This window comes from Peromyscus californicus, unplaced genomic scaffold (assembly GCF_007827085.1).
Source record: "Peromyscus californicus insignis strain IS unplaced genomic scaffold, ASM782708v3 Scaffold_6__1_contigs__length_162567912, whole genome shotgun sequence".
Classification (NCBI taxonomy): domain Eukaryota; kingdom Metazoa; phylum Chordata; class Mammalia; order Rodentia; family Cricetidae; genus Peromyscus; species Peromyscus californicus.
Genome location: NW_026294584.1, coordinates 141980966 through 141992597, shown reverse-complemented (window position 1 = coordinate 141992597; position 11632 = coordinate 141980966). Strand labels below are relative to the sequence as shown.

The 11632-nt window shown below is 50.6% G+C and overlaps 1 protein-coding gene across 4 annotated transcripts in view; it reads right to left on the bottom strand.

Moving 5' to 3' along the window:
- Positions 1–3324: 3324 nt before the first annotated feature.
- The window catches only part of Tspan11 (tetraspanin 11), a 67663-nt gene continuing 59355 nt past the window's right edge, over positions 3325–11632 (bottom strand). For all 4 annotated transcript variants that reach the window (XM_052720431.1, XM_052720429.1, XM_052720428.1 and 1 more), the window contains one exon: positions 3325–7630. In XM_052720431.1, coding sequence (XP_052576391.1) covers positions 7571–7630 — 60 coding nt within the window. In that variant the 3' untranslated portion in view covers positions 3325–7570. The remainder of the gene's footprint in view (positions 7631–11632) is intronic.

Below are 11632 nucleotides of genomic sequence, written 5' to 3'. Positions count from 1 at the left end.
AAGAAAATATCTTCAACAAATGGTGCTGGTCTAACTGGATGTTGGTATATAGAAGAATGACAGATTCATATCTATCATCCTGAACAAAACTGAAGTCCAAGTGGATCAAAGACCTCAACATAAAACCAGGTACACTGAACCTGATAGAAGAGAAAGTGGGGAATAGCCTTGAATGCACTGGCATAGGAGACGACTTCCTGAACAGAACACCAATAGTGCAGACACTAAGATCAACAATTAATAACTGGGACCTCATGAAACTGGAAAGCTTCTATAAGACAAAGGACACTGTCAATAGGACAAAATGACAGTCTACAGAATGGGAAAAGATTTTCACCAACTCCACATCTGACAGAGGGCTAATAATCCAAAATATATAAAGAACTCAAGAAACTAGTTATCAACAAACCAAATAACCCAACTAAAAAATAGGGTACAGATCCAAACAGAATTCTCAACTGAGAAATCTCAAATGGCTGAGAAACACTTAAAGAAATGTTCACCATCCTTAGCCATCAAGGAAATTAAAATAAAAATGACTTTGAGATTCCATCTTACACTTGCCAGAATGTCTAAGATCAAAGACACAAGTGACAGCTCATGCTGGCAAGGATGTGGAGTAAGTGGAACACTCCTCTATTGCTTGGTGGGGGTGAAACTTGTATAGCCACTATGGAAATCAATATGGCAGTTTCTCAGAAAATTGAAAATGGATGTACCTTAGGACCCAGCTATACCACTCTTGGGCTTATCTGCAAAGGATTCTCTACCATACCACAAGGACACTTTCCCAACTATGTTCATAGAAACTTTATTCTTAATAGCCGGAAACTGGAAACAACCTATATGTCCTTCAACTGAAGAACAGATAACGAAAATGTGGTAGATTTACACAATGGAATACTACTCAGCTACTAAAAAAATTATATCATGAAATTTTCAGGCAAATGGGTGCAACTAGAAAAAATCATCCTGAGTGAGGTAACCCAGACCCAGAAAGACAAACATGGTATGTACTTACTTAAAAGTGGATATTAGCTGTAAAGTAAAGGATAATCATGCTACAATCTACAGACCCAGAGAGGCTAAGTAACAAGGAAGGATCAAAGGGGAACACATGGATCTCCCTGGGAAGGGGAAATTGATTTTGTGGGTGGATTGTAGGTGGGTGGGGATGGAAACAGAAGAGATCAGGTGGCGGGAGATGGATGGAGGGAGAGTACTGGAAGAGATAACTGGAATTGGGGGTATTTTGTGGAGTGAGGTAGAAATCTAGTGCAATGGAAACTCTCTGGAATCTATGAGAGTGACCCTAATGAGGACTCCTAGTAATGGAGGATATGGAGCCTGAGCCAGTCACCTTCTGTAACCAGACAAGGCTTCCAGTGGTGGGACTGGGACACCAACCCAGCCACATAACCTTCAACCTACAATATGTCCTGCCTGCAAGTTGTGCCAAGGCAATGGCACAGAAATTGTGGGAGTTGCTAACCAATGACAGGTCTAATTGGAGGCCCACACCATGAGAGGGATACCGTGCTGGACACTGCCTGGATGACCAGGAACCAGAGGCTGGATAGCCCAGAGACCAAGGGTAGAACCAAGCATGACTGACAAAAAAAATCAATGAAATGATTCCTAATGATGTTCTGCCATACTCATAGATCGGTGCCTTGTCCAGTCATCATCAGAGAGGCTGCCTTTGGCAGCTGATGGGAGAAGATACAGAGACCCACAGTCAAACATTAGGTGGAGAGAGAGCCCAGGATGGAGGTCTCCATCAGGTCCCTCCCCTCCTCAGAGCTCAGAGAACCACACTGAAGGTAGGAAAGAAGGAAGTGTGGGAACACACTGGTAGAGCGTAAGGGCTCGCAGAGACGGAGGCAGCAATCATGGAGCCTACCTAGGTCTGCACTAGGTCATCTGCATATATGTTATGGTTGTTGGCTTGGTGTTTTGTGGGGACTCCTGACAGTGGGAGAGTGGGTGTGTCTCTGGCTCTCTTGTCTGCTCTTGGGACCCTTTTCCTCTTACTGGATTGCCTCGTCCAGCCTTGATGTGAGGATTTGTGTCTGGCCTTATTGTATCTTATGCCATGTTTGGTTGATGTCCCTGAGAGGCCTGCTCTTTTCTGGGGTTGGGGGAATGGATCTGGGAGAGAGGAGAGGTGGGGTGAACTAGGAGGAGCAGAGGGAGGGGAAGCTGCAGTCGGGATGTACTATAAGAGAGCAGAATTTAAAAAAAAAGACAGTTCTCACCGTCTACCGTATGAATTCCTGGCACTGAACTAAGGTCATCAGGCTTGGCAGTATGTGCCTCTACCCACTGAGACCTCTCACCAGCTCCTGTTTTGTTTTTAGTAACTTTTTAAATTTTGTTACTTCTATTTTTGGAGGCAGGGTCTTACTATATATATAGATCCCTGGCTTGCCTGGAGTTCACTGTGTAGACCAGTCTGGACACAAACTCGTAGAGATCCACTTGCCTCTACCTCCTGGGTGCTGGGATTAAAGGTGTGCTCCATCACACCTGGCCCGTTTCACCCCCCCCCATGTGTGTGTGTGTGTGTGTGTGTGTGTGTGTGTGTGTGTGTGTGTGTGTGTGTGAGAGAGAGAGAGAGAGAGAGAGAGAGAGAGAGAGAGAGAGAGAGAGAGAGAGAGAGAGAGAACCTGTGGTCCATGGTGCATGTATGGAAATCTGGAGGCAGACTTGGGGACTAGGTTCTCTCCTTTCACAGTGGGTTCTGGAGATCCAACTCAGGTTGTCAGGTGTATGCACTAAGAACTTTTACGTGCAGAGTCATCTCACATATCCTGAATTATTATTATTATTATTATTATTATTATTATTATTATTATTATTATCATTATTTTTAAACAGACTTCTACACTAGCTCGGGGTGGCTTGGAACTCACTAAGTATCCAAGCCTGGCCTCAAACTTTCAGTAATCCTCCTGTCTGTACTGCCTGAAGTACTGCCACAGGAGGAGGCGGATTCAGTGCCAGCTCATAAAGCCGGCAGGTGGCAGGAAAATACAAGCATGCTCACGGACTGAAGACAGGAAGCTGTGAGCACAACTTTCACACTGGTTTCAGATCAGCCCTTGTTAGCGGCCCAAAGTGTCAAATTAATGACACTCACGAGCAGAAGAGATCCTTCCAGACAAATAAATTGTGAGATGGTAAATGAGGGGGCAGCAGGCTTCTGGTGGCTGTGGTCAGCACTGTAGGGAAGCCATGACCAACACAGAAGTGTCAGTGTTTGTATTTGGCGAACAGAGGACCCGAGGCCTCCCCACAACACCAGATCAGCAGAAGGCACTCTTGGGTATAAGTCCTTTATTATTGAGTCCACTAGCACAAGGCAGCGAGCTACATTGAGGTCAGTGGAGAGGTGCACCTCACATCTGAAGTTTCACTGTAAGCAGGTTTAAGGCAACTTCTGTCTTTGTAGAATATCAGACGTCTCACATCCATGGGCCTGCTAGATCCAGGAGCCCGTCTGGACTCCTAACAATGGGCTCCTGAATTTCTGTCAGTACTGGCGTAGAGTAGAAGCAGGCTTCACAGGTATGTAAGCAGGAGGGGAAGGGTGAGGGAGGCTTGATGTCAAGCTAGATATGCTGGAGTGACCAGGATGCAGCAGGGTCACCTAAAGACACACAGAAGAAGGTGGTATCTGGGAGTATAAGGGGCCCCCTTCCAGGAAGAAGACCCAGGCATCTGGCCCACTGGCCAAAGTCATAGTCTCAGTAGGGGCAGGAGTGCCGAGCATGCTCTGCCAACAGGCATGTGTATGTAAACCACTGAGGGGTTGGCTTCACCTCACCCTCTCTGTGGACCCAGTGGGAACAGTCTCAAGCAGCTCCACATGTGACTTATGCCAAATGGCCTGAAGTGACTTTTGACCTTTGAGGGTTCAGACATCTGAAGGAAGGTAGCAGTGGCCTCGTGGGGTCCACACTGTGGTTTAGTGTGGTTGCCAGTCAGTGGCATCGCCACCACCTGGGAACTTAGCAGGAATGCCAACTGTTGGATCTGGCCTTCCTTAGAGCAACTATGGGGAGGTAGCATCCTGTTCTGAAGGCTCCCTTGGAGGTGCTGAGGGGAGAGAAAGTGTAAGACACATCTCTCCAGCCATGGAGGGCATACATGCCACCTGGCAGTCACAAAGATGGCTGCTTTTCTTCTGAACAGCTTCAGCCGCCCTCCCTTCTCTTGCCTCTTTGCCCCAGCCCAGCAGAGCCAATAGGCAGAGGGCACTTTCAAAGCTGGAAGGGTTCTAACTGATCCATTCATTCCCTTGACTTTAAAACCTTGGAAGCTGTCCAGAGTGGCAGAGTCTGAGCTCAAAGTGGCTCATCACACTGACCTGCTGCACATCCTCCCTACAGCCTGTACCTTTTGAATATGAACCTCTGTGGCCATTCAAAGGGTGAGAAAGCTCAAGACAGAAGTCACCCTGTGTCCACTCCAGAGCCTAGAAATAACGAATGTTTAATATAGCAGAGCGGGAGGGGGCAAGAAGACAGAGAGGTCCTTGCCTGAAGGGGAGGCTCAGCATCACCAGCCAGGGCACCCCCATACCTGGGGTGGCTCTAAGAGTGGATATAATCTGGGGTTCCCTCCTGACCTCCTTATGGGGCAGGGAGAGACATTTCACATCCCAGCCAATGATCTTCACATGGTGTGGTTCCCATCCATGTGGCGGCCGAGCACTAAAGATAGTCCCTGCTCTCACTATAATGGCTGCGATGCCCCCTCCCCCGAGTGTGGCCTGGACCATTTCTAGGGGCTGTGGCCTCCTTAGCTTCCAAAATAAGATAGGTGTCTGCTTCAACTGTGAATGCAAGAAGCTGCTGGTGTTGGACATGCTGGATGGTTCCATCCAACCTGGGAGAGTTAAGGCTGCCACTATTCGGCCATACCACCACTGTTCTTGAATGCCAACTTGACGGCTGGTGCTGGGGGGAGAGGGGCTTCTAGTCCTGCTTTCTTTGAGTCCACCTGGCTGGTGCCATGGCAACAGCCATCACCACTGATGTTCAACTTGACCAAGCCTTAGGTTCTTCATCTGCAGAATGGGGACGAGAGCACATCCCATTGGTTTCGCTGTGGATAACACATTGAAGGAGGCATACAGGTCCTTAGTGAACATCCCCGAAGCAATGTCAGAGGTGCTGTGGGGACACACCACTAGGAGGGAAAGGGACAAATGCATGTAGACACCCCATCTTCTTATCATAGACTAAGGTTCACCCTTGTTCCCCAAACACTGGCCACCTGGGGCATCTGGGGGCATGCTGTGTTTTTGAGGTAGTCACTTTGAGCTTAGGGAAAGGTGACTCATGCTCAGGGTGAGGATATGCTGGCTTCAGCCATGCTAAGTTCAGGGCCTGGTGTGGGACCCCAGTATGTCTGTGCTGACCCAGGACTGAGGATGACACTCTATAGGTATGTCCTTCCCTCTCTCTAAGGAACTCAGAGTGACACCCTCTGAATAGGGACCTGTCCCTAGGGCTAAATAGGAAGAAATATCCTGAGCACTGGACATACCTCACTACAGATTCCATCCTTGGCTCCAGCCTTTGCAGCACCAAACCTGGCCTACTACGTGTTTCATGTCCTCTAATCCCATCTTGTCGCCAAGGCTGTTGTGATCAAGGGAATCACATTTGGGGCTGTCCACTCACTCTGCAGCTCGGACTGAGGCCAATGAGCCATGCTCTCCTGGGCTACCTCTGCATCAAGGCTGTAGAAATGGTACCTACTTGTCACCTCTGTCCTCATTTCCCCAAGGATTGAGGGAGTCTACCAAAGCAGATGCCTGAGGCCAACAGTGTCCCTTTGTACACTATCGATTCCCTCAGCGCCTCTTCAGGAGGAACATGGTTTGGGTCCCACACCTTTTTTGTCTCCAATCCTCCCTCTATATGAGTCTATGGAGTCTATAAGCTTGGAGATCAAAGCTAGTCTTTTAATATCTGCAAGAATCTGGGAAGACAGAGGGCAGCTAAGATTGTCTCTTGGCCATGATGTCGTCTGGAATTGTTGGGAGTGTTTTCTTTTTACTGAGCTTGCACAGACAACCCAGGGCCCTTCAGGCAGATGACATGAGCGAGCCTGGGCTTCACGTAGTCCCTGGAGAAGCCCAGAGTGGAGGAGGCTGACCCGATGAGAGCCTGATGTTCCCTCTGTGGATGCAACTACCTGCTGCCCTGCGAATGGAATTTCAAAGCAATGCTGGTGACAGCAACCAGTGCCCGTTAGTCTACCCATGTATGACTGGGAGCTCATCTCTCCCCAACAACCGACCCAGCTCAGCAGGATCCGGATGCTCTGCAGTAAGAACTGGGTCAGGTATAAGGCAAGCTGTGAGTGCTTTTGGTCAACAAGATGCCACTGGTTCATGGGGGGAGCTGAGGTTTGTTATTGTGGAGAGATGAGCAGGACCCACGTGGAGCAGCAGCTGGATTGGAGTCCTGGTATGCAAAGCTGCCCGAGGCAATAATCACCGGAGAGGGGATCCCCTATGGTTGTCTCCGAGTTGATACCTGCTCCCAACCTTTACTTTTTTCTAGGATTTTCTTCTGTCTCCTTTAACGCCTGGGGAGTTCTTCCTGAATAGTCTCTATTTCATTCAGTGACTAAAGAGAGAGGCAAAGGAGGGAATGGTGTCTAGTCCAGGACAGTGGAGAAGGACGCAGAGAGCACAGTGGGCGGCAAACAGTGGGGTCGTGAAGGAACCGGGAAATGGGGTGCAGGCAGAGTAACTCCCTCCTCACAGCTTCCTCTCCTCGGCAGCTCTGACTTACCAGTCCGAGGTGTGGTCCACGGGACAAGAGTTTTACATTCACTAACATTTTAAACCTGGCGTCCTGGGAGTCAAGACTGGGAACAGGACATATCCCTGGGGGCTGGGACTCGTGACCATCAGGTGACTCTCTCTAAGGTGCCACACACCCTGCTGTTACCAACCTGCCTCCTTAGTGCCCTGTCCTGGTGGCTCCAACAGCCTGGCCTTAAGCTGCCCCATCTTAGACCACTCCTGTCCTAGGCCCTACAGGAAGGGCATGGCCAGCTACTGTATGGAAAGATCCGGAAACCAGCTAGGTTTTGGGAGGGGGTGAGCTAACCCAGTCTGCCCAAAGTGGAGAGCTGGGTGGGATCCTCTGCCAGTGGGAATCACACACCAAGTCCTACAGGAGTCTTGGAAGGACCCATCTTCCAGCCTTCTATCCCAGACTCAGGCAATGAGATGGTACAGAGGATGCTGAGCTCTGGCTCTCCTGTCGTCCAGTGTTTCATGCCTGGCAAAGGACTCTGGCTGCCTCTTGCCAGGACCATCCCTTGCCAAGGATCCTGGCAGTGAATGAGTGCTAATAAATGGAGGAGTGAGCCGAGGACCCTGCCCAGGTGGGACGTGCAGGAGCCACAATCACAGGCACTTGGTGGGTTCTGCATAGGGTGGGGGCAGTCCATGACCCAACTGCTGACTCTGCAGGCCTGGTTCAGGATGTGGGGACGAGGGCCCTTGTGCGGGGTAGTCAGCAGGCTACAGGGGCCTCCTTTAATAAAAGTGTTGCTGGAGCCTTCGGTGGAAGCAGCAGGTGAGAACCATCCCGCAGATCTGCCAGATGGAAAGAACAGAGAGCACGGAGACATGAGAAGCCTATAGGCTGCTGACTGAACGCGGGAGGCAGTTGCTCACACTGGAGAGGGCTGGATATCTACACCCCTTCGAACGCTGCCCACCTGGAAGGGCCTGTGTTTCTCGAAGGATCCCAGGAGATGCTGATGTGGTAGGGGGAAGCTCTGAGAAGTGCTCCCCAAAGAGTATGACTGTGCTATAGCCTAGTTACACAACACATTTCAGTTCTGTGGGACTGGTTGGGGTCCAGTGGCTGCCATCCTTCCCAGTACTCACCCAGTCTGGGCTGCTGGCCTGTGGGCCTAGAGGTTCTCTATATACAGCTCTGCTTATCTGACTCTTCTGTGACGACATTGCCACTCACAGCAGAGCTGTCTGAAGCATCTCTACTTCCTGCTGCCCCAGGGTTCCAGAACCAAACCAAAGCCCGCCACAGTTCTGGGAGGATCGCTCAGTGTTCCTATGAGCTCATTGTGGAGACTCTGGCATCCTGTCTTCTGGTACCCCTACTGGAACCACGGCCTGAACAAAGACACAGAGGATCCTACCTGCCCAGTATATAGTTTCCGTTCCCAAACTACAGAGGAACTGTGTTCTCCACCCCATGCTCTTTGCTCTCCCACCCCTGAAGCTACCCTTCCCCTCTCCTCCTTCCCATCTAGGGATGCCTTGGGGACAAGGAGATGGGGTTGTGTCAGAACAGGTGCCCCATTGCTGTCATCCTGGTCCTGATGGTGATGGTGTAGTGGCTTCGTCTCCACTCTGTGTGTAGGACAGGAGCCCTGTGTAGCGGTCCCACAACTGTCACAGGGCACAGGGGATGAAGTTGAGTGCTTCTAGGTGAATCCTGTCTTTCCCTGGCTTATTCTACAGATCTGGCCTTGGCTGTGCAGGCCTGGGTGCTGATGGAGCTCCAGCCAGAGTGGGACTAGACCTGTGAAGATGAGCATAGCCTGAGGCAGCTGCCTGTTTTCTCAGGTTATCTTCTGGTCATCCTGGACAGGTTTATCTCTTTACCTTCCTGGCCACTCCCCTGCTCTAGGCCCAACAGGGTGAACAGCAGCCGAGGCTACATGTGCTGCTTTCGGCTTTAGCCTCATGCTAAGAGCCTGCTAATCCACCTCAGGGGCTCAGACTCAGAAGCCCAGAGGCAGCTTAAGAGGTTATCTCACCTCCACTGGCTTTAAGCAGGCATGGTCACAGCAGTCCACAGACATGCACCCAGGGATTGTGGCATGCTCCTGTCTCATCTCATGGTTGGATGCTTTCCCCATGGGTTATTGAGCAATCCATAGACATGCACCCAGGGGTTGTGGCATGCTCCTGTCTCATCTCATGGTTGGATGCTTTCCCCATGGGTTATTGAGCAATCCATAGACATGCACCCAGGGGTTGTGGCATGCCCCTGTCTCTGTCTCATGGTTGGATGCTTTCCCCATGGGTTACTGGGTTCTTTTTGATGCACACAAAGGGGCAGGCGGGAGGAACCTCTTGGACTGGTCTAACTGTGTTGTAGGCTGTATTCAGCTCTCCTCCGTAACGTATGCAGTTACTCTAGATGGTCTTGCAGGAGTCAAACTCCCTGACATGCATTATTTATTTGAGATGGGTGTCTTTAACAATCGTAGCAAGTGCATGGGGTAAGCACTGTCATTAAAACATGTCCATGCACACATACATGCATATGCCTACATACTTTAGTTTGAACTCTACGGGATGATACACTCATTAGTGTTTGCACACATGCATGCATACATGCACATGTTACACACACACACACACACACACACACACACACACACACACACACACAGGTGTATACACATCCACCCTGAAGTATCCAGAGGGTAAAGGATAGCAGCCCATGAGGTACCAAATGAGTACCAGTTTCTCCATTTTGGCAGAGGTCACAGAGAAGCCAGCATGGGAGGTCCGAGCAGCCAGCAAGGGACATGAAACAAGAGAGAGAATGCAACATAGCCAAGGGTAGCCTGTCTCCTGGGTTTGGCTCCTGCCACCAACTCCACTTGCACAGGACACAGGGCTCCCTTGGGGAGCTACTCGGGACAGCACTTGGCTACATGTGGGCATTTTTAACAGGGAGGCTGTGATGCTCTTGGTTTCTTAAGAGGCTTCTCAGCCAGCACTGGTGGTCTCCAGACAGCACAAAAGAAGGGGTGTGGCCCACGTGACCTTTCCATCCCAGACTCACCTGTTTTCTAGGCTCTAAAACACATCGACGTTCTACTTGTGGGCTGTCAAGGTAGGTTCTGTTTCATCTAAGCACCTATAGGCTGCGTGACCTTGGGGTGGTAACGTCCCTCTCTAAGCCTGTCCCAGTAGACAAGATTCTTCCCAAGTTAGAACGTCTCATGTCTGAGAGAGGCTAGCAGGGCCTCCAGGACTCAAATGACTGACCATGTGAGGCAGTCAGGCCTTTCACATGCTGGCTGCTCCCGACTCCCCACTCACTCTGTAGCCACTTCCTGCTATTTCTTGTCAACCCCCCTCAGAACTTAGTACCCATCGCCTCCAAGAATGCTCCCTGGCCTCAGGGATGGCCAAGGCAGCTTTCATTTTTCTCCTGTGAATCCAGCGCACGAGCGAACGCTGCTTGACTGCAGGGCAACGTCCTGTGTACTTGTCCGTCCCTCCCCCACAGGGATGAAAGCCTCCACACCTGCCCTCCATGGACAGAGCATGCCTGCTACAAAGCCGACGACGCAGAGTGTGCCGCTGAGCCTCCTCAGAGTGTCCTCTGGGCGGGAGGTGCGTCCTCTGTGTGTGAGGACAGCCAGAAAAGATCCCTGAGCTACTATAACCTTTTTTAAGTTTCCCAGATAGAATATTCTATAAATTACTTTCTAAGATTACGCCGGAGTGGAAAGCCACCCACAAGAGAGGAAGCCGGTGGAGAAGAAAGAGCACCCGGAGTAGGAGGCCTGGCTGGCGCTGCCACAGTGGCTGTGTGATCCTCAGCGAGCGACTTTCCATCTCTTGCACTAGTTAGTCATAGTCAGCGTGTATGAATAAGATGGGGGGCCCCACAGCCCTCTGCCCTGCGTGAGCACAGGTTTGACGGCCTGACAGGACCCTTGGTGTATGGAGCCACACACTGAGGCCATGGCAAGCCTGGGAATGCTAGTGAGAGGAGCAAGTGTGTGCCCAGAGGACAACCTCTCTGAGTGGAGGGGCTCCTCCCTTTAGCATTCCTGCGCTCAACTTCTGCTCCAGCTTGCAATCACAGAGACAGTGCTCTGTGAAGGTCACAGCTGGGCCATTCCATCTGCATTCAGAGGCTTCTGATGGGCCTCTTTGTACATTCTACCCACAGTTCCCATCTTGCTGCTAGACTCCCAGGGACAAGTCCCCATGTGACTTTCTTCTCGCACGTCCTAAGCCCCCCATAACTTATCTTTAGCTCCAGTTGTCTCCGCTGGAGTCCCTGAAATCTGAGGAAATTTGAAGACATACCGAGGTCTGGCGGCTGCCTTGGTCATTGTATGTACACATACTGGAGCATAGCCCTGAGCCTTGGATGGGTTCAAAATTTGTCAAGGGACCCTACATGTGGCCAAGGCGATAATTTCTCCTGAGCATGCATGTCATGGTGCAAGTGTCATGACTTCCCCCGAGCATGTACATCTTGGTTGACATGTCCGTAAGGCAGTGATGGACAGGCCACCAGACACCTGGCTGAGATTAGAGTGAATAGCCCGGTACTTCTTGCCTAGTTTCCAGAGTTCACAGACCATCTGTCTAAGGTGGCTGGTCAGTGAGATAGGAACCTTACCAGAATGTCTGGGCCATAGAAGCATAAGTTGCTAAGGGATGGGATAGAGCAGCAGATTCCAAGCTGTTTTGGAAACTATATGTGTACCTCAGGGACATGAGAGCAGTGGGTGGTGGCCCTCATATTTGGCCTCCCTCCTGTTTCAATGCCAACAGCTCTGCCTTCTGAGCCTAACAGACCAGTCTCCT